This window comes from Acanthochromis polyacanthus, chromosome 19 (genome assembly GCF_021347895.1).
Source record: "Acanthochromis polyacanthus isolate Apoly-LR-REF ecotype Palm Island chromosome 19, KAUST_Apoly_ChrSc, whole genome shotgun sequence".
NCBI classification, from domain to species: Eukaryota; Metazoa; Chordata; class Actinopteri; family Pomacentridae; genus Acanthochromis; species Acanthochromis polyacanthus.
The window spans coordinates 11,756,094-11,778,238 of record NC_067131.1 but is presented as its reverse complement, the minus strand read 5'-3'; the positions used below and the strand labels follow the sequence as shown (position 1 = coordinate 11,778,238).

The window sequence follows — 22,145 nt, the reverse complement described above, 5'->3', positions numbered from 1 at the left end:
CTGTGTGATAATGACGTGCTATTGTTTCCTCTTGATGGAGTTGTGCCAGAAAAGCACACAGATGCAGTCGTGTGCATAGAGTCCTACATTTGTAGCATATTACTGAGGCAATACAATGCTTCACTCATCTCTGATATGAGATGCTGCATTTTATGAAGGTCACTAAGACACATTTTCTGGCCCCTAGCTGTAGAATAAAAGACGAAGCATACATCTAAGGGGCTTCACTGCAGACCGAATGCCTGTCTTCTTATAAATTGACACAACATGCATGAAAAATACTTTGAAGTTACGATGTATTGCTGTGACATTTAAAGAAGATGCCCTACCTCCTCCTCATTGGGTGGAACTAAGCTTATGTTGGTGGATTTATTTCACTCCTAACTGGGCTGTTGCTTTCATGTGCATACGTCTTTGCAGGAAAAAAAGAGAATAATTCATGTATAAATCTCATGGCATCTGTATAGCATCATGTAAAAGTTACAAATGGCATGCAGTGTGCTTATCTATTTAACAGTTTGTGCTCTGCAGACCATGCAGAGTAAGCCACTTTCATGAGTGATGACTTTTGCCTCTTTCTACTTGATACAGATTTATTTCATCTTGTACGAATGCAAATGGCACTGAAAGACATTTTGTTTATTCTAATAAAATCTGACTGTCATCTAGTGGGTGAGATTAACAGGGGATTTTTACAAGAAGTGTGAATCTATTGTTCCCTCTCTTTTGATAAAATGCTATACCTGGAAGGAATAACATCCGTCTGCTGTGTTGTGTCTAATTTGGCCACTTATGTACAATAATCCAGCTACAAAAACAAGCAGTTTCACTGATTATATGGAACCAAATTTGGATAACTGTTCCGTCAGTGGTAGATTTAGCAGCCAACAGTTTCAACAAGTGATCCGCAGACACATCTTGTCATTATGAGGTGACACAAGCCCATCTGCCCCACAAGACTAACACCCTACTGGATCAAGTCATGATGCTCAGCCTAGTAAAACAAACACTGATGGTCATATCTCTGACATTACGAGAGGATTTACGCTGTCAAACATCAAACACACACATATCTTGGCGGATCTGTTCTCCAGTGGAATCTGTTTCGCTGTAATTTCACAACAGAGTGAGCAAGAGGTTTTTTTTTTTCTCTTTTCTGCAACGCATTTCCCTTCTCCACACAAAATCAGGCTCAAGCTATGAACCTCATCTCGCCGTGATGCGATTCTATAAAAGGCTCAAAACAACAACGCAAACACACAGGAGCCTCTGCTTGAACGGGAGTGTGAATGTGCGTGCACAAAATTCGCACATGGCAACGTTAAACAGGCTGCAGGCAGCGCTAGTGATGCAGCTGACTGGTTTGGAAATGTTTTATGTCAAGATTAGCTTTTGACCTCAGTCTGCTGGGTGTCATTACATGTACACACACAGGGTATGTTCACTGTCACACAGAATCTGTTTTCGCCCTTTCACTTCTCATTGTGTGCTTTGTGCCGGAGAACAGAAAGGTTCTGACATTGTTGGGAATGTGTATAGTCTTCAACATTTGTTTTAAATTGAATTGATAAACGAAGGCATAAGGCAGGGCGAGAAAGAGGCTGGTGTGATTGTAAAGTCACACCAAAGATTGTCATGGGAAATCTGTACCGTGAAAGCAGCAAATAGCCACTGGATACGAAGGGAGAAATAATGTGTTGATGGAAATAGTCCCCATTTGAACACAATGTGTGTCGAGCTACATCAGTGCAATTCATCATGCTGCACTCCGGACCTTGGGATTGCCGTAATTTCTTTCGACATTAGGAACATTGGGTACACAAAGTTAATTTACTGAGATCTGAGAATGTGGTGGCATTAATAAAAAGAAGTTTGAGAGATCTGTCAGACAGGTAATAAACTGCCAGGTTAGCCACACGGTTTACAGGTCATCTTCCTGATTCTGCTTTGACCCACAGTTCTTGCCATAGAGCTGCAGGTTTATTGGCAAGCCGTCAAATCAGCTCACCGCTCGTTTCTTGCAGCATCACTTTATTTGTGTTTCAAAGCTATTTGGAATGGCCACATCTACAAAAAATGAAAGTGATAAGCTGGGATTCTTTTTAACCGTGTCTTGTATTCTGAGCTACTCAGGATACAAGTGTTACCTGATTAGTTGTAGAAACTCTTTTAGTTGTGATTTGGTGCAAATCTGTTGTGTTTTATCCTGATTTTAGACATCAAGTCAGTCTTCTTGTGCCCGGCAAAGTTAAACAGTTGGTAATCAGAGCTTTGAATGGAGAATTCTGAGGGGGCTAGCTGAGTGGTTATACCTAAAGCAATGGAGGGTGTAAAATAATGTTGGCCTTACAGGTTGTTGTGACTCAATAGTACCAGAAATAATGATACAATAATCAGCAAATTTCCTTCAGGTTACTTTTCCAGAGCTGCATCGTCTACTTTGACGTAAAAGAACATCAGCTAGACAGATATGCCGTTACTACTAATTGGCAGTGTTGTGGTGGTTGTTCCAAAAAAGTACATATAACACATTGTTTTTGTAAAGCAATAATGTGTTACTTACTCCCTGTATAAAGTAGTCTGTTGCATTTTGTTTGCATCACTCTCATATATCTGATCGTCAAATTATTGCCAGTTCAAAAAGTCTCAGTAAACTTCAAATATGTCCAAAATATCTGCACAAATCCCTTTCAAAATAAGGAAAATCCTAACAAGATCTTTCTTTTTTTGCTCTTTCATAAAGTGCTGCCACAAAGCTGACAAAGTTTGATTCAATTTCAGTTCAGTTCAGTTCAGTTCAAAACACTTCATTTGTCCCATGTGGACAATTTAAAGCCCATAGAGCAGTTGGTGAAAACCAACCCAAAAGGAAAATACTGTGGTTAAAAGATGGCTGAAATTCATGTCTGAGAGAATCAAAGTGGCAGCAGGCTAGCATGCCTCCAAAGAAAAATAGTAACTGTAGCCATTAAGTAACTGTGATACATTCTAAATGCGAGATGATTACTTTGTGATGTGCTATAACCGCTACAAGAAATGGGCTAACATGAGCGCAGTGTCAGGATGAAATGAAACATTGAGGAGGATTTAATGTTAAGCTGCCTGTAAGAAATCTGAATGTTTAGAATTCCAAATGAAGTTCTAACTATGATGCTGACTAAAAATATAATATCAAAAAGGGAAAACCATTTATCCAAGACAACGTCCTGCAATGACCCCTATCTCTACCCACATTTACAACACAAAAGAGCTCCTTTTGGCTCTTTCTTCCTGCTGGTTTACTTCCCTTCAGAGAGATTTATTCTGGAAATGTGAGGAGACCTGGTTACTTTTGAAGTTATTTTCTACGTAACATGCAGCCACAATGAGAGAAGGTGCAAAACAATGAGAGAGAGAAATGGATGTGGCGAGGGAGAGAGCGAAAGAGAGGAGGCTGAAATAAGCTGAGAGGGTGAAACAGGTTGGAGGGAAAAGGAGAAAGGATGCAACTAATGAGTGGAGGAGTGATGGTGTAAAAGGGCGAGGAGCTACAGTAGCTCTATGAGAGACACGACAGAGACAAAATGAAGACAGAAAATAGAGAGGAGAAGAAGAGACCGTTATTGGGTGTCATAGTCTGAGTGTGTTCTTTAAGGGCTAATAATATTTCTCCCCTTGTGTTTCTCATACACACCAGAAGACAAGGTGGAGAGGACACAAAGAGCGAGAGTCAATCATGTCAGATGTGTGTGTTTGTGTGTGTTTGGTGGAGATCAGATAGCTGTCTGTGTGTTTTTGTCTCCAGAGGACCTAATAATGTGTCTGTCAGAGCAACAAGGGCGCAATGACAGACTTATCTTCACACACCGACACACACAAACAGATTTTGACTCAACACACAGTGCGAGACACATACTGTTAGCTGCTATAGTCTGGGGAGTCCACACACGCCCATGGTGAATGGGGTCATTTCAACCTGTAAACCAACCAGAAAACATCCTTTCCATCCATGTATTCATTCATTAATCTTTCCATTCAGCCAATATCTGTTCATCCACTCACATGTCCATAAGCGCTAATCCATCCAGCCAGCCTTCGTCACCTTTATTTAACCGATAATCTGGTCCTTCTCCGAGCACAGTCATTCATTTAAAGATGCATTTTGATGCTGAATGAAGGGCTACAATTTCCCCCTGTGCGAATTTCTGATGCGAATTTAATGAAACGCTCAAGTGGCTGAACGCTTTGTGTGTCTGCGTGTGTGCCTGTGTGTGTTCAAATAACAGAAAGGAGAATCTGATGCGTCCTCTGAAATTCTCCATTTGTCGGGCTGTGATACATCTTCATTTTGCCACCTCATTACCTTGGTTTCACACGACAGTACATTCTGAGGCAAAGTAGTTAAGACACACGGACAAAGAGGTTATTGGTTGTTTTTCTTTGTTATTTCGTTCATCGGCTTCTTTTTTTTCCTTTGGCCTTTTCTCCAGGCTTTTTTCTTATTCCCATCAGTGTTTTTCCTTCTTTTTTATGAAGTTTTTCAGATTTTCGGTTGTTTCTCGGTTTGTCTTTACTGACTTTGAAGGGTTTTTTTTTGTCATAACAGTAAGCATTAATTTCACAGCAGCATAAACAATATTAAGCTATTAAGACTGTCATCAACTCTGAAATCAGCTGTATGTTTGTTGACATAGGTAGTATTATTTTCCCTATCAAAAGCTCATTGTCTGCCATAATAAGTGGCTACAGATGGCCAAAAGGTTTATATATACACTACCGTTCAAAAGTTTCATATTACTAAGAAATGTCCTTATTTCTGAAAGAAAATCTATTTTTTTCAAAGACGATATCATTAAATGAATCAGAAATACAGTCTAGACGTTATTAATGTGGTAAAAGACTGTTCTAGCTGGAAACAGCTGATTTTTAATGGAATATCTCCATAGGGGTACAGGGGAGCATTTCCAATAACCATCACTCCTGTGTTCTAATGCTACATTGTGTTAGCTAATGGTGTTGAAAGGCTAATTGATGATTAGAAAACCCTTGTGCAGTTATGTTAACACATGAATAAAACTGGGAGTTTTCATGGAAAACATGAAATTACCTGAGTAACCTCAAACTTTTGAACAGTAGTATTGCTGCAGACAACCTAGCTGACAATTATTATGTCTCTCGGATAAGCATCTTTCGAGCATCTTCCTTGGCTGTGTTTGTTTTTCTGTCTTCACTTGATGTCGAGTGCCTTCTTGGTTATGAAAAATCAGCCAGAACCAGTGAAGGCTCCTCTCACAGGAAATGGTCAAATATTTGGAAAGAATTTCAATGATTTCACAGTTTATTTGAGACAAATCTTCTCTGCTGTGTTCGCATGCAAATGATAAAAATGACTGACATTCATAGCAAAAACAATTTTTGCGAATGCTTAAATATTGATGACGTTACCACATCTTTACTAGTGGAATTTTAATTGTAAATCCTTAAATTATCAATTTAGAGCCATAGTAATGATTTTCCGTGAGGTTTATCAGTTCCAGAAACATTGTGTAAACCTGAACACGGCATCTGTTTGGTACCTTAGTCAAAATGGCCTTCAAGATGCCACTTCCGGGCAGCAAGCTACGCACTGAAAATTTCAACTTTTGTAAAGGATGTAGGTCGTTCAAGGATGCAGGCCTACTTGTTTCTGCTTATTTGCTTTTTTATTGATCTAGTCGTTTTAATGACAGTGCTTGCCTTCCCGTCAGTAACTGTTCCATCAAAACAATGCCAGTAGTCATTATTTTGCAGGAGGCACCGTCACTGCATCCTGGGCTTGACACCACCCAACATGATTATGATTGGTTGAATGAAATACAGAGAAGCCAGATCATTTTTTCACCCTATAGCAGGATTAATATGAGATGTAATCAGACCATTCTTCATCATTACATCAAGCTAAAAAAATGATATTTCTCACATTTTGGCTTTATATAGTTTTTTTTATTACTATTTTAGAGTAACCATTAACTTTTCTTGTATATCTTCGAAATCCAAGCAAAAAAAAAACTTTCTGCGCACAACAAATCTAACTTTTTAAACTTAAGCAAAGAGATAGCCAGAGACCAGACAGTTTTATTGAAGGCAGTTATTGCAGCTATTGTGAGTGGCCCGAGGCTAAATTTGGTTTGAGACCTCTGTCTTCTCAAAAAAGACATCACAAAAGTTGTGATTGGAGTCAGAGGTCTCAGGAGTGGAAGTTTGGGAGAAATTTTCCACACTGATTGACTGATCAACTATTCAGCACACTGGTCAAGATTCTTTTGTGCAGTGCTGCTAAACCTGAACTCACACCAGTTGATATGTGCCAACACAGTGTCTGATCCATGCTGAACACTGAATAACATGCACCGATCTTTCTTAATCTCAGAAATAAAGTCACAAATTACACATTAACTGAAATTGGATTTTATTATTGGTATGGCTAACAAGGACATTGACTGTCAACAGTTTTCTCAACAACAGAATGATCTCATTTGGGTTTGAAATGAGATGTAAATCTTGCATATTTATGATGCTGTAATCAGGATGTTTACCCAAATAAAACAACAAATTACACAGTAAATAACAGTGCTGGGATGCACACAATAGCATACTATTGTTTCTCGGTTTCTATCTATTGTGTTTTGTCCTATTGTCTTTCTGTCTCTCTTAAGCACCTCACTCTCCATTTTTTCTCAACTATCCCATACATACACTAAAACACATCATACTCTTGCTTTCTCTTCTCGGTTAAAGAGGTTCCAAGGTTAAATGTGCAATGTAATCCGCAGTAAATCGCTTGCATCCACTGAAAGCATATCTTTAGTACATCAAGTGTCTTTAACGTAATGACAGGTTTTCTTGGTAATGCTAGGCAAGTGGTCTTACTGTTTCTTTCTTTGATCTTCCAGGCGTGGATATGGCCAACATGAGGTAGGTGTTTTTCACTGCGTGCCTGCTACATTTGCATGTGCATTGTTTTCTTTCTTTATCTTATTTTCTTGTGATGTTCACTTATGCCCTGCTCCGTGTTCTACTCTCTCTCTTTGTTCAGTTTGATGCAACCAAGACAGATTTGCATGCATACAGTGCTTTGTATTTTCAGTTCATTTTACCTACGTAATTGCCTCACATGTGTAAAACCATTTTAGAATCCCAAGAGCTATGTAACCTATTGATGGTGCATATAAAAATGTAAAAGCCAGCCAGCCTATTTATCTTCCAAGAAGTTGGCTTTTGCATTACTTAGCGTCTTCCAAACAGTATATAGCTAGGAAAGCTATTTCACCAGAGGTTCATTGTTCAATATGTATTATATATGTTGCAACTGTATAAACAGTAATTCAGCCACTTGGACAGTTATATACATTTTAAAACTCAATTTCAGTTCCAAAGCGACATCCACTATTTGGAAAAATGTCTGTCCCAACTAATTGATTGGCAATATCAAATGAAAAATATACACAGATTGGATCCTGTGTATTCCAGAGATATTGAATTGGAAGCATCAGGTATTGATTTTCCAAAAATAGATGAATTTCACTGTGGAGGGGAACATTGACCTTCTTCCATTTGTGTTTTCATTCACCACTTTTCTTTCCGCTCTGACAGACACAGCAACTTCTCCGACCTTCTCTGCTCAGGCCAGAGGTAGTCTGTCTCTCTCTTTTCTGAATACTTCTTTCTTCACCATGTTTTTTCTACTCGAATGTGGGTTCATGGAAGTGTGAGTTCAGTCAATGTAATTAATGTGTGCGTGGAAAACTGCTCATAACGTTCTGTCAATCTATCAGGAGTTATCAATGGAGTCTGGCATTGACCCCGGACAGGACTACTACACACAAGACTATTACAACTATGATCACGGGTTAGTACATCTCTGCACATTCTACATATTGCTTTTGCACAAACAAGTTGTATGTCAAAGTTTGCTTCTCTGTCTTCACACATATCAATCCTTTATCTGTCAATGTCAGGGTTTTCAAGCTTTAGATTTCATCACCAAATTAACAGTATTGCAACTGGCAAAAACAGAAGAGCTTCTCTAGAGCTTTCTGTATCACATGAGTTGCAGCGAAAATGTAGATTTTAAAAAATTTCCATTTCTTTTTATGATCACTTAGAGGACGTCTGATCTGCACCATTGAGCCAAAAGATTATAACCATTCGCGGATAAAGTGAATAATGCTGATTATCTCATCACAATGGTGCACGTCAAGGTATGGGATATATTACACAGTAAGTGGATAGTGGGTTCTTGTAATGGGCAGGTGAAAAGACCTGAGTGATTTTTACAAGAGCCAGGCTTGTGTAATGCCTCTGGTCTGCAGCGGTGAGTATGCACAGGAAGGGGAAAATCCACAAACCAGCAACATGGTATTGGGACATCGAAACCAACACATGCTATAAACCCTCTGGTGGACTACTACTTTCTGCAGAAAATGTAGTGATGGATAATTGAAGATTGTGTAAACATAAACTGGAAACAAAAAAAAAAACCCTGCTGCAGGGCAGGTCAGAGGGCTAGTGCTGAGACCTACCCACCATTCAAAAGCCCCAAGCATTGATACCGGATCTTTGACCAAAGAGATAATGGCATGTTCATGCTGTTTACGTGGAGAAGCGATGGCACCAGGATCCTGTGTGGGAACAACAGAACCCAAAGGAGGGAGTGTGGGGCTGAGAATCCCTGTGTCCATGCATTCACTGGACACCAACGTGACACGTGCAACTGATGTAAAGTTATCTGGCTTCCTGGTAATGGTTTCCTCTGAGAAAAAAGGGACACTTTGTAACATAAATAAAATGAATGGTAAATGCATGTTAATTAGAAACGTATGCGTTACATCACAAACATAATCCTGCAGAAGATACATTTCCTTTTTTAGTTGTATATGTAGTTTAGTGTCTATGCGAACCTTGTTGAACCTTGATGCGTTTCAAAAACTTCTGCTTTCATTCCCGTCTGGAATTTGCCTCGTTGAAAGATTTTACTTTTGCCGATAGTTCACAGAAAGACCCAACTGTGCACCAGGGAATTGGCAAAAATAATTAACGAACAAACTATTCAGTTGTTGACTATCACAACAGTCAAAATGTGTAAATGTCTAATTACAGTAGAAACCCATATACGTAATGTAACACACAGAGTACACACTCAGTGTTGTGTCTCACTTAACTGGCTTCATATATGGTAGCAAAACCAGCTCCCTTATTTCTCGCCATGTAATGCTCCATGCACATGTTCCATAAAAGTGGACAATAAAAACTGATAGCATTTGATTGTGCTTAATAAAATGCATTTCATTGCATTGAACACCAGGAGGCACAGCTTATATTATACAGATTAACAAACATAAAGCAAAACTTAGTGGAAAGAAGCTGATACTAATGAGATTCCAAATACAAATGCAACTTTGTAAAACTTCAAAAACTCAGTAGATCTTATCATATTTCAAATGCCCTCAGTTGCAGCTCCATAAGCACAATTCCAGTAGTGGAAAAGTGATGTTTTTGTTTTGTTTTACAAGTTTTTGTATTTTTCCTGAGCAACATAGTGATAATAGAGGTAGAAAACAATGTATCACTGTACATTCCTCATGAACCAATAACGATAGACAGCTGAAAACATAATGCGAGCAGTGAATTCAGGACAACTCCACTGTGTTTCATCTCTGACCTCTGACCTCTAGCAGTGACAGACGGGGTTCACCACAATGCTGGTGAAACACATTTCCACTGACACGAGTTTGGACCTCACTCTGCGCACTTTATCCAGCTGAGCTTCATGTCAGCCGAGTGGCAGCTTCTTTGACATCGAGCTGATCGCATCAGTCGCACAGTATGTTGGCTACTGTGAAGTGTTGGCGCCGCTGACCTGCCTCGTATCAGCCTTTGCACTCACGTATGGTTTGTATATTTTTGATCTACGGGAAGTCGGCAGAGTCGAAGAAAGTGATTCCGTTCAATGTGTGTGTGACTGTGTGTACAGCACGGATTCCTTGATGTTAAAAGAGCAAGAAATACTGTATAGGACTTTCAGTATATTAGACACACACATTAGATCAAAGCGTTCCTGAACGAGCCCGAAGAAGACTCACTGCATCCCTCCCAAGTGTGTGTTATTCTGTACGCTGCCTGCCATCTGTTATGCATTGTGTAATTTTTGTAATTTTAGCTGCAGACTCCCGGGAACTCGATTTTATACACCCACCTACACTCACACATAAACGCTCCGAAAAGGAGACGCGCACACACAAATTCTCTGGCAAACATGTTCATTCACTCACTCATACAATCACTCAGAAGCACTCTCATGCTCCTTCTTTCACACACACACACACACACACACACACACACACACACACACACACACACACACACACACACACACACACACACACACACACAAGCATGCAGCTAATTCTCTCTGCTTAGCTTTGCAATACTGTAGCAGCTAATCAGGCAGCCAGCCGTGGAAGCAGACAATGGGCCAGATGCTGGTGGCTTAGAGCAACATCCACAAACTCATGTCTGACTCTGTACACGCACAGGATCAGGAAATCAGACTTTGTGACCCCGTGGGACTGAGATCTAATCACTTTATTTGTTTCTGTTGTAAATAAAAGATGCAGGTAGTCTCTGCTAACGAATACCAAAGCGCCCCTCGGGGTATAGACAGCATTCTTGAATTTGCAGTGCGAAAACGCAGGCCACAGTTGCTACAGCATTTACCTCCATAGCCATAGTAATCAATCTGGAGTCATGGTGCACAACCTTTTGACCTTCACTTTCATCCGTCTTCAAAAGATGAAAACCAAAATGGGATTTTGTCTGCATGTGGGAATGTAGCCATCTGCCACTGGCATGATTTTGATTGGATTTACACAGATGCAGAAAATAACTTGAACCATTTGTTGCACAGGTTTGTTTTGATGCCTGTGTGAAAGAAAAAAAACAAAACAAAAACAACAAAACAAGCCAAATTTATTTTGCCCTCTAGTCAAGAGTAAAATACTCAGCCCATGCACGGCACGGAGGAATAAGGGATTAAATCTTGCTTTTCCAAAATTGTTACGGGCGTGGGTGATGAGCAGTGTGACTGCTGTGTAGCTGATAGGTGCTGAGTTAGGGCACCCACATAAACAAATGTATCATGAGGACACTGGAAATCTGGCAGGATCAGCTCAGTAAAGACACGCTTTTTATTTTGCAATCACAGGAGGGACAAATGGAACAGTAGAAGTCTGCATGTGCAGCTATTTTTGGAGCAGAGGAGCGGGTAAAGAGGCAGGTTCGTCATAGCCGGGCTTTCTTTGTATAAGCTGGCTAGACAAAACCTCAAACCCCAGTCAGAGGTAATGGGCATCATGACAGTGGTTATTATCTTTCTTTGTTAAGCCAGGTTCATTTCACCAGGTGCTGGTCTCCATAAAAGGGGACATTTGATGCGCCATTTGACTGTTCTTCAAGCACAATGTTGACTGATCGCATGCCAGTTACCTCAGTCAGGAGGAACAGGTTGTTGTAATGAGGAGCTGTGAGGGATGTGAAAAATGTTTTACAGGCAATAGCACTGTTAATTCAAATGATGCAAGAGAGGAATGCTGGGGGAAAACTGTTAATTGTTTCGCTTAATATATTTATTTCACCACTCAGTCATCTTTCAGTGCAACGGCTTATTTCTAGCATGACAGCTGCACATTAGCGCTCTCAGCATGTAAACGTCATATGTCTAAACATGATACTCAAGGAGTACATTTAGGTCTGATATAGACCTAAAATCAAACCTAAAATCAAAAATATGTTGAAATCACTTTAGTTTGCGGCCAAATTAAATTTATAATATTATTGATGACTGAATATTTTCTGTGATAAACACCAACAGACCAATAAATTTACTAATTGTGCTCTATGAATTGCAACACATATTTGTGAGTTTTATGCATCACCAGCTGAATGCATGTAGGTTGTCAAAGCATATAGTTTGCACTTTCAACTGAAAATCTATATCATTCAGAAATAATTTTGTCAGGAAAAGAACTGCTTTTTATAGCAGGTTTGCTATACAGGATAAGTTAATATGGCAGTCTAACAGATTAGAAGACACCCACCTTTGTGACATTAAAAACTCTGGTTTTAGACTCAACATACCTCGCTAACCCACTAATCTCACTTCATAGTACGCCCGTTGGGTGCAAGATGTATCGAGACATTACAAACTGGATAATATATTAAAAGACTGCTTCAACATTTTCAATTATTTTTTTATTTGCTTGTTTCTGTATATTTTAAAGCTCCGCCAGCAGCTAATTAGCTTAGCTTAGCATAGGACTGAAAACAGGAAGATTTAGTGGACTCTACAATAGATCCACCTTATGAAAGTGGTCTCAATCTTTACATTTGACTCAAGAAGACAGATATGTGTTTTTCCCAAAATGCTAAAGTGTGTCTTTAACTGGGGCAACCCAATGACTGAGAGGTTATGGTTCATATCACATGGACTAAATTATACCATCGGCAGCTGAGTCTCGGGTTCAACTCCTGGTCGACTGGACCTTTGCTGCATGCCTGGTCCCTGTTTTCCTGTCTCCAGCGTATTAACATTTCCATACACCTTGCACAGAATTTAAAATAAGCTCAATTCTAGCAGTTGTATTACATTAGCACACAGTTGAGTATGTATGAAACCCCCAACAACTGACATTTTGAATTTTGTCACCCAGGTAAACTTCTTCAAACTCCCTTTGTAGTAAAAGGATAAGCTTCTTTTTATTTTTTCTGCTTTACGTGAAACTAAAGTCACATCTAAACTCCGAAAAAATACAACCAATTGTAGCATTTAATAAAGCAGCTTCTATTTTACTTGTTAATCAAAAAGTGAGTGTTTTTCTGCAGCATACGCTACTGAAGCTCTTTGTCATGTGTTTTCATCTAACTGTATAAATGTGATCACACTTTCCAAGGCTGATCATTTAGCATTTGGCGAGCCACCCAGAACAGGCCAGTGACCCAGTTTGTTTCATTAATTTTTTCTGCAAACGCACGCCTGTGAAAACATGATGAAGTGTTGGCTTGTGATGCCTGATATCCTGGCAACTTTGAACTGCAAGAACCACGCTCAGTTTATTACTGCCCCCTAGTGGTGACATGCAGAGTGAGAAGAGTGATGAAGAAAGGGTGAAAGGAGAGAAAGAAAGAGGATGAATGTAAAAAAGAAATAAAGAGAAGCCTTTAAGTAATTAGACTGTGTGCACACTTCAGTTTGAGTCTGCAGTTTAATATCTGAAATTCCATAATCAGGTTTTAGTGGGAGGTTAAAACTCACTACATTAGCTCATAGAGGTTATGCTGTACAGTTTTTAAATGTGACATTTATGTATCACCTGGTCTTTCTGTTCTGACCCCTCCATTTTTCACTCACTTTTTCCTCTTTTTCTCATATCTTTATTCTTTTAACACATCTCTGCCTCCTTTCTCTCTCACCCACTCCCCTCTGTCATCCACGTGCTGCTTCCATTTGTTTATTACTTGGCTGCTTAATGTAATGGGAGGACAGCTTCTCCCACCGGTTCACTGTAAGCAGAATGATTACACGAAGCGACTTTTTTTCTATGCAACTCTGTTAGCCGTGCCAAAGGACTTACAGCAAATTTGTTACTTTAATCACACTGGGACATATTGTTTTCAGGATAGCATTTGAAAAGATGTGGTTTTTGACCCACTGGCTCTCTGAGTTGCTTGCTGCAGGGCTCTCAGCCCAAGTGGTGATACACAGCACAGTTTTTTTTTTGGCCCGTGGAGTCAGGAAGCGCTCCCGGCAACAGGCAACAAAGGGAGACAAAAGGGAGGAAAATCGATTCCAGTGTTTTCTGCTAGCAAAATGTCTCCTGGCAACAAAATGCTCCTTTTGTGATTAAGGCAGCTTTGCTTAGGCAAATCATTAGACAGTGCTTATCATTGGAGTGAACCACAGCGTTGCCCTATGTGTTATTGCTTTAAGTGGCTGTGGATAAGCATTAGCCAAGTGCACTAGTTTGTTTGTAAGCAGCTTTCTACGCTGTCTTTACTTCTGATTGGCTGAAGCTGCACAATTCTTCAGCTTCCATTAATTTATTTGAACAAACATACAAAAACAACTAAATAATAACTCAAAAAATAATTGCAGTTGCTCTGCACAGGCTCTCACATGTTACAGCTGGCCTGTAATGCCTTCTTTTTATTTTCTCCCTCCCTCTATTTCTCTGTCCAGGTATGACCTTCCTCAGTACGGCAGTCGCAAGAAGCTGATCTCACCCTCCGGCCTCTATGATGAATATGGAGAGGTTGTTGTCGATGACGACGGAAGCTACTACTACAGCCCACAGGAGTCTGACGGAGAGGTAAAGGCAGAAAAACACAACAGAAGGCAACTGAGAAATTGTTTGAAATCATGTAATACATGTCAGTAAGAGTGTCCATAAAAACAAAACAAATTGTTCATGAAACTGCCAGAACTTCCATCCATCTCTTATCTATGTACCACTTAATCCTCATTAGTGTCACAGGGGAGCTGGAGTCTGGAGTCTATCCCACTTGACTTGGGGCGAAGGCAGGGGGCCCTGGACAAGTTGCCAGTCTATCACAGGGCTACATATAAAGACAATGACACTCACGTTCACACCTACGGACAATTTAGAGTTACCAATTAACCTCAGCATACTTTTGGACAGTCCTACGATAGACTGGTGATCTGTCCAGGGTGTTCCCTGCCTTTGCCCTAAGTCAGCTGGGATTGACTCCAGTCCTCCCAAGACCCTAATGAGGATTACGATAACAGATGGATGGATGTTTTTGGACTGTGGGAGGATGTCAGAGTACCTGGATAAAACCCACGCATGCACAGGGAAAACATGCAAACTGTTGACAGAACAGAAAAGTTTTATTTACGGTCCACTTACTAGATGTTTCCTGGAGTAAGTCGGAATTTACTTTCGTATTCCCAAAATCAAACTAGTTTTTAAAATGTTAATCATGCTGCTAGACTGCTATGGAAATAGGGAGAAATCTCAACATTTGTAGAAACAAGATTATTCACTTCCTTGCCAATGGCTGGCTGAGAAGACTGATACCACTTTCAAGAGCCACAAGATTGGAAATCGGTCAACCGACCTTGCTTTGCTCTGTCTAAAGGAAACAAAAAATACTTTATGCGTCCTCATACCTACAAAAACAAAGTGCGTTGCATGACCTTCGTATTTATTCCTCATCCCAGAATGTTCGAATTGTATACTACCTCATCCACTGTACTCATACTATTTTTATGATTGTGCACTTCATTTGAAAATGAAAACAGTGAGCAATGAACACAAGCAGCCTGCGACAGCTAAGTAGCTACTTTACTAAAGATGTGTGTTAAGTGAAGCCTGCTTCTTTTTTCTGAAATGAAAAAAAATGGAAATAGAAAGTGCTGTTAGAAAAGAAAAATGTCTTGGTTATTCTCTTAATAACTTATCTCATTTGTTTTTGGGCTAATATCACCACGGTAACAGGTGAGGAGACAGGTTCAAGGAGACAGATTAGCACCACACCCCTCATACCTTCAACACCATCCTCTACCTGTTCCACCCCCAAGAAAGACCCCAGGACCACCAAAAACCGAGGGTGACAAAAAACGAGAGGGTGGTACGACTGTGAGCTCCAAGCCTAAGAGTTCGAGCGCAGCTGCCAGGTTGAAGGCCGTGATGAGGATAAGTGCTCTACTGTCCTCTGCGGGGAAAACATCCGGACAGCCTCCTGCCGTCCACCCGCCATGGAACAAAGCCAGAATAGGACCGATAGAAGATGAGGGCAGAGGGAGAGAAAGAGTGGAGGAAAGAAAAGTAGAAGGGGAAGAAACAGGCTTTGAGAAAGGAGAAAACAAAAGGGGAGGACGAGTTGAGGCAATGGAGAGAGGGAGAGAAAAGGGAGGAAGAGAAGAAATGGAAGCATGGGGGAGAAGCAACAGAGGTGGCATTATAAACAATGGAATGAGAAATGCAGCTGGAAACAGCATCAGGCCAGAGCACAGGGGAGAACTCCCTGGCTTGTCGTCCTCTGGCCGGGCTTTAAGCCTGGACGGCAGCTTGGTCATCGATGGGAATTATTTCCAGACGTCCATTGAAGCAAGCAAACCCCCAGCAGTAAAACAAAAGCTGAACGAGGCCCTCAGTCTTATCTCCCTAACCAGAAGGCTCCAGGGACCCGCGAGGGTGGGAGATGAACAGTGGAGCGATGGCAAAAGCTGGGACAGGGCTGAGAAGAAAAGTAGGAAGATGCATGGCTCCATAGGAGATATGAGTGTCTCTGCATCAGTGTCGGAGAGAGACCCAGGAGAGGAGAGGAGGAGGTGGGAGTTTGGAGAGGAGAACAGCTCTTATGAGGGTTGGTGGAAAAAAGACAAAAGATTTCACGACGGCGTTGAGCAAAGCGATTCGGAAACGGGAAGCGGTAGCAAAGAGTCTCCATCAGAATTCAGTGTCTCCGATGCAAGCAGCCCCACCTCGTCTGTTACAGCAGAGCCAGACAGAACTGAATCTGATACAGAGACAGAAAAGAATGAATCAGAGACAGAAAAGGAGGAAGGAAGCCAGGATGAGGAAGGAGAGGAGTCTGAGAAGGAGTCGGGGTTAGAGAGTGAAGACGAGGGGAAAAAATCAAGGAGAAGAAGTAGTAGTTCCGCAAGTAGCAGCAAAATTAGCAGTAAAAGTGGAACAAGACGAGAACGGAGAAGCTCCACCAGCAGCAAAGAGACAGACAAGAGCAGCAAATCCAAAAGTTCTAGATATTCAGGTTCCAGTTTCAGGCCGAAAACTTCAAGACACTCTCGTTTTTCACATGAAACAACAGAAGAGGAGAGCGAAGACGACAGCGAAGACGATGAGGAAGAGGTTAAAAGCCTTGGATCGGAGAAGTCCTCGTCAAGCAAGCGAACCTCCAGCCACAGCCAGTCAGACATCAGCTCAGGTGTGATTGACACCTCTGATGACTTGTCACCCATCATCGAGGACACTGAAGAGGAAGAGGAGGAGGAAGACAAAAGCAGCAGCCACGGTGGGGAAGATCAAGGAGATGAAGAAGAAGAGGGGGATTTGGGGAGTGAGTCGGCTGATTGAAATGCAGATGAGGCCTTAGCCCCCACCAAGATTAAATTCTTTGCCACTGAGTAAGGTCTTGGTGAAAATGCCTGGATTGGGTGTGCAGTCATTACCTGAGTGGAATTTATTACTGTAATCTCTCTCTTTTTTCCTAGTTTGGTGTGATTTACATTCAGGGGTTTAAATTGCTGGCATGTCCCCTGCTGCCCTCTCCCAGTATCTCTTCTCGGTTTCTGCTAGCTTCTCTTTTTGCTTGTATCTTTAATCCTCTTTTTCCAATCAGCCCGTCTCTCCGCCCTCTCCTCTGTCTGTCTTGTGAGGCAGTCGTCGGGTTTCCAAGCCGTAGTTTCTTTCCTGAGCTGACTTCGCCTCTTTTTCTCTTTTGTGAAAAGCTTCACTACCAGCTGATTATTTCTGTGCTACTGCTGTTGCTGCTGCTCAAAGATTGTTATGCACTGACCTCTCTTTGGTACACTTAAGATTTTCCTGAAGCTTTATTCATTAGTCATTTCTCTTTCTGTGTCTATCACTCTGTTTCAGTCAGTTCTTCTGGTGAAAAGATGTTTTCTTTGTAATGGAGAATACATTCTTTTCTCTATACAATCAAGGTTAAATGGAAAAACTGTGAGGGTTTCGTTGTGTGATAGCAGATCAGAGTTATTTCCACAGCAGCCCTTTTTCTTCTTGCAAAGTGTGTGTCTGAGTGCGCAGCAGTGTTGGCTCTAACTGAACGAAGAGGATGCTATCCAGTTACATAGTGTTTTATGTTATAAAGGGCTACATCCAATAAGGGGGATCAATACACAGTATATTTTTAAAAGCATTTCCTCAGATGATCCAATGGCTGTTCTGGAGTAAACACTGCTGCACAAGCTTGTCTTGAGTGGGAGTGCTACTTTTTTTTCTGTGCATTTTCTTGTTTTTACAGGACAAACATCCAAATAGGTAGAAGGCAAATAAAACTGGACACAAGTTGCTTTTCAGCTCAAAGAATCTTGTTGAGTCTCCTGACCTCTAGTGGTTAAAATTCTCACCTTGCTGCAGTCAGACACCAGATAAGGTCAGTGAGGAAATGCTTTCAACTTGGTGTTCGAAGGTTAGGTTCACTTTTCTACCAAGTCTGTCTTAAAACCACAATTACATATCCATATATACACTGAGATATTTATTAGATACTTTTTTTTTCTTCAGTCAGACTTGGCTGTGGAGAGATCTCGTCTAAATATAATGGCAGTGTAAGAGACAGAGGACAAACGTCCGGCTGTTATTTCTGTGCCAAAATACACTCCAATGTTTGATTGCAACTGAAACGCTGCCTCAGCCATCACAGTTTGAAATTAAGTAGATGTCCTCTGAAGGGCTTAATTGGTACCAGATTCTTTTTAATCAAGCTTGTGACTGATTCTGGGAATAGCAGTGTCTGGGCAGAGACGCCTCTTTGTAGATTTCCACAGAATAAGTGAACTTTTCGACACCATTATCAACTCGAAATTTAACATTTCTCCATTACTGATGTGGTGTTTAATAAAATACCAGCAAAATTCCCATTGTAACAGCATGTCTGCACCGTATGTAGCCTCACAGAGCTGCTAGCATGACTGTACATGCCTATGCATGATTGTAATTCAGCAAGGAAACGATGCTCATGGAAACAGAGGGAATTGTTTTAATAAAATGTCTTCAGCTAAACTTTAAAAGCTGTTTTGGGACTTGTGAGCCTACCCTTTGACAATAGAATTTTACCACCATTAAACCTTGTACTATTAAACACAGAAAAACAGCGTCAAGGAAACCACTTCAATTTAATCTCAATTTAATACAGTCAATGAAGTCTTTTGCCATGATTGAAAAACATTTTGGTGCACCTACAAATTTTTCAATGGACAAGACTTGGCAAAAAAAAATGCTAATGTGCATTAGCATGAGTTAGCACTTTGAACCCCAAAATCCACTGGCAGGTTTGAAAGGCAATAGCTGGCCTATTCTAAAACTGTAATATTTTATGACAATTTGTGCAAAGAATTGGTAAAATGAAGTCATTTGGACCAGATTCTGTAAAAACCTACGGATTCTGTGGACCTCGGTGCATCTGAAAAGTAATGACTGAGTAAGCTGTAAGCAACAGCCATTACAAAAAAAAATGTAATTGCTTCTAAGATTAACTGCAGGCTGTGTTTATACAGGACAAAGAAGAAATGGCAAGGGGCACTGAGAGAAAAATAGGCTATAATATAATTAATCATTATAATGAATGCAGCATGGCTCAAAAACTACAAACAGTGGAGCAAATTGTCATCAGAAGATTCTGTCAGCATGGTGAAATATCTTACTGAGACTTCTGCCTATAGCACGTTGACCCGTCTGTATCATAAATAATATATGTTGGCACTGAGAAAATGTATATATAAATTAGTTTTTACAATATTTGAAAATAAGTTTAGTGGCTCCATTTTGCCGTTTTTTCTACTTCTAGCCATGGCTGTAATGTTTTCATAGAGGTACAGGACCTTATATTGCAGTTTTTAAAAACTCCACAGTTTAAATGTGACAGGAGCAAAAAATGCCCTGAAGCTGCTTGCAGTTCAGAGGGTTAAACTGTAGAAGACAACCCATGTGTGGCAAAGGATCCAGAAAACAGCCCAGACTTTTTATTTGCCCTCTATCTTTGCTGTGTCTTGCATTTCTCTTGCCTGAACAGAGTCAGAGCAAGTGAAAGAACATTAACAGCACCTTTAAAGGTCAGTAGTCTAATGCCATATTACTTGTGTGTGCTTTTTCCAGCAGGGCAGTAGAAAACGGCGGATCAAGTTGGTGTTCGACCGTGAGTATGAAACCAGCTCCACCGGTGAGGACAGCATGCCGGAAACCCAACGCACCCGCCTAACCTCCACCCACAACAGCCACGTCAACGTTAACGGAAGCATCTACGTGGCCCAGAACGGCTCCATCATCCGAACCCGACGTTCAGTAAACGCTACAGGCCCCACACACACCACCACCACCACCACCACCACGAACAACAACCTCAAAATCACCTCTCCTATCTTCAGCTCCCGGCTGGCCAAGCACTTTAAAAAGCTCGACAAAATGGCTGCCACGCTGGAGGAGCGGGTTCCCCTGAACAGCCCCAGAACAGCAGCAGACGGCGGGTGCAAGACGCTTAGCACCTTCCAAAGCTCGGGAACGGCCGCCTCTGCCACGGCCATGTCCACTTTCTCTAACACTGACAACACTAAAACTCTGAATGTGTTTAACACTCGACAATCCAGTGTTTCTTTAGGGTCGACCAGCACCAGCAACACGGGCCTTGAGAGCGTAGCTTCAAAATCAAACCTGCTCAAAGCGGCGCGGGGAATCACGGAGCAGCCTCAGAGCGCAGCGGAGAGGGACGAGTTGAAGGAAGGCGAAAGAGAGTCGAAGGTAGACGGCAGTGATGACGACGGACTGGTTATGAGAGAGCCGCTGGAGTGCCCGAGTGACAGAACACAGTCGGACGAGGAAGAATTGTGGATGGGCCCGTGGAACAGCCTTCACATACCCATGACCAAACTTTGACTGATCCTGATGCCACTGTGCTCATTAATTGTTGCCAAGATCTTTAAAACATCATTTATGTTCATTAGTTGTGGAACTAATGGGGATGCTTCAATCTAAGAAATCTAATTTACAGATTCGGCTAAAGGTGAATTAATTTCGTTCCTTACATAGCAGCTAAGGTAATTTCATTTATTTAAATTCAGAGACAGATGATGGAAAAAAAACTGTCAGAAAGAACACTTTTGCACTTATTGAAATATCTGTTCTGTACCTTCTCAGTATCCAAAACTGTGCGTCCGTTAAGCCCAGTGATCTCAGAGCTGCAACACCTTCAACAAAACTGGACCTACAATGAGAGAACTTGTTATATTTCTATTTTGATAAGAGATAATGAAGGAAAACTTGAAGAATAAAAGCATATGAACTTTTTTTTCTGGCCCTTTAAGCGACTGGTGTCTGTATGGAACTGAGCTTGTTTGATCAGTATTACGGCTACTGGTGCGACTCATCTTGGATTTGCCTGACACATTTCATTGACACATGAAGTCTTGTATTGTTCACACTTGCCTTTTTATCCTTGTCAAGTTGCTTGGCAGACTTTATCCAAATAAAATTTCATCCATTGAAATGTAGAGTTTGGCTCTCTTGGTGATGTTTGCTGTGCCGAACGAAGAAGATGTGACCTTGTGACCTTTCTCTATTCTTATTACGAGTATACTTATTTCCTGAGAGTTAGATGAAATGATCAATACCACTCTCCTGTCCTTTAAATATGAAAGTGCAAGTACTTCATGGCTCACAGCAGGCAAGAAATTGTTTCACACAAACCCCCCGCTAAAACTCCAACTTGTCAATTTTACACTTGATTGGATCAAATATGACAGGGCTTCAGAGATTCTGGTCGATACTGTTTCCATGTGTCTCCAGACTTCAGACTGCAGTCGTGAATAAAAGTTTACATGCACTCGTAAAGACCATGTTAACTAATGCAGTCTTGAGTTTCCAATGAGTCCTATAAATCTTAATTTTCAAGGATGGAATTGATGGAAAAATGACTAAATCTGTTGGGTCAAAAATATACATACAGAAACTTGAATTATCAGTTTGAGTGACTTTGAAAGTTGCGTAATCTAATTTTCTTTGTGGCATGGCCTCTTAAGTGATTCTGAACTACAACAGCTGCTGACTTCTCGGAGCCAATTAAAACAGAACTGAAAGGCATGACCTAAGTTTGCTGCTGATCACATGTACAAAAAAATAGGCCTTCTGGAGAGAGTTTCTGTGGTCAAAGGAAACACAAGGGTCGCTCTTTGGCTGCAATGACTGGAGATACATTTGGAGGAGAGATGGTAAAGCCTTTAACCCCAAGAACTTCAAACCTACCCTCTAGCATGGCGGCGGCAGTATTATGCTTTCAGGCTGTTTTGAACGGGCTGTTTTGTTTGAAATAGAATAATGAAGAAGAAGGCTGGGTCTTGGATTCTAGACTGACCT

The 22,145-nt window shown here is 41.0% G+C and overlaps 1 protein-coding gene across 1 annotated transcript in view; it reads left to right on the top strand.

Annotated features, from left to right (window-relative positions):
* The window catches only part of LOC110958640 (protocadherin-15-like), a 209,603-nt gene extending 188,320 nt beyond the window's left edge, over window positions 1-21,283 (top strand). Inside the window, exons 36-40 of the mRNA XM_022205268.2 lie at window positions 6,912-6,933; window positions 7,612-7,650; window positions 7,794-7,867; window positions 14,252-14,381; window positions 19,896-21,283. Of these exons, the coding sequence (XP_022060960.1) occupies window positions 6,912-6,933; window positions 7,612-7,650; window positions 7,794-7,867; window positions 14,252-14,381; window positions 19,896-20,669 (1,039 nt within the window). The 3' untranslated portion in view covers window positions 20,670-21,283. The remainder of the gene's footprint in view (window positions 1-6,911; window positions 6,934-7,611; window positions 7,651-7,793; window positions 7,868-14,251; window positions 14,382-19,895) is intronic.
* The last annotated feature ends 862 nt before the right edge of the window (window positions 21,284-22,145 follow it).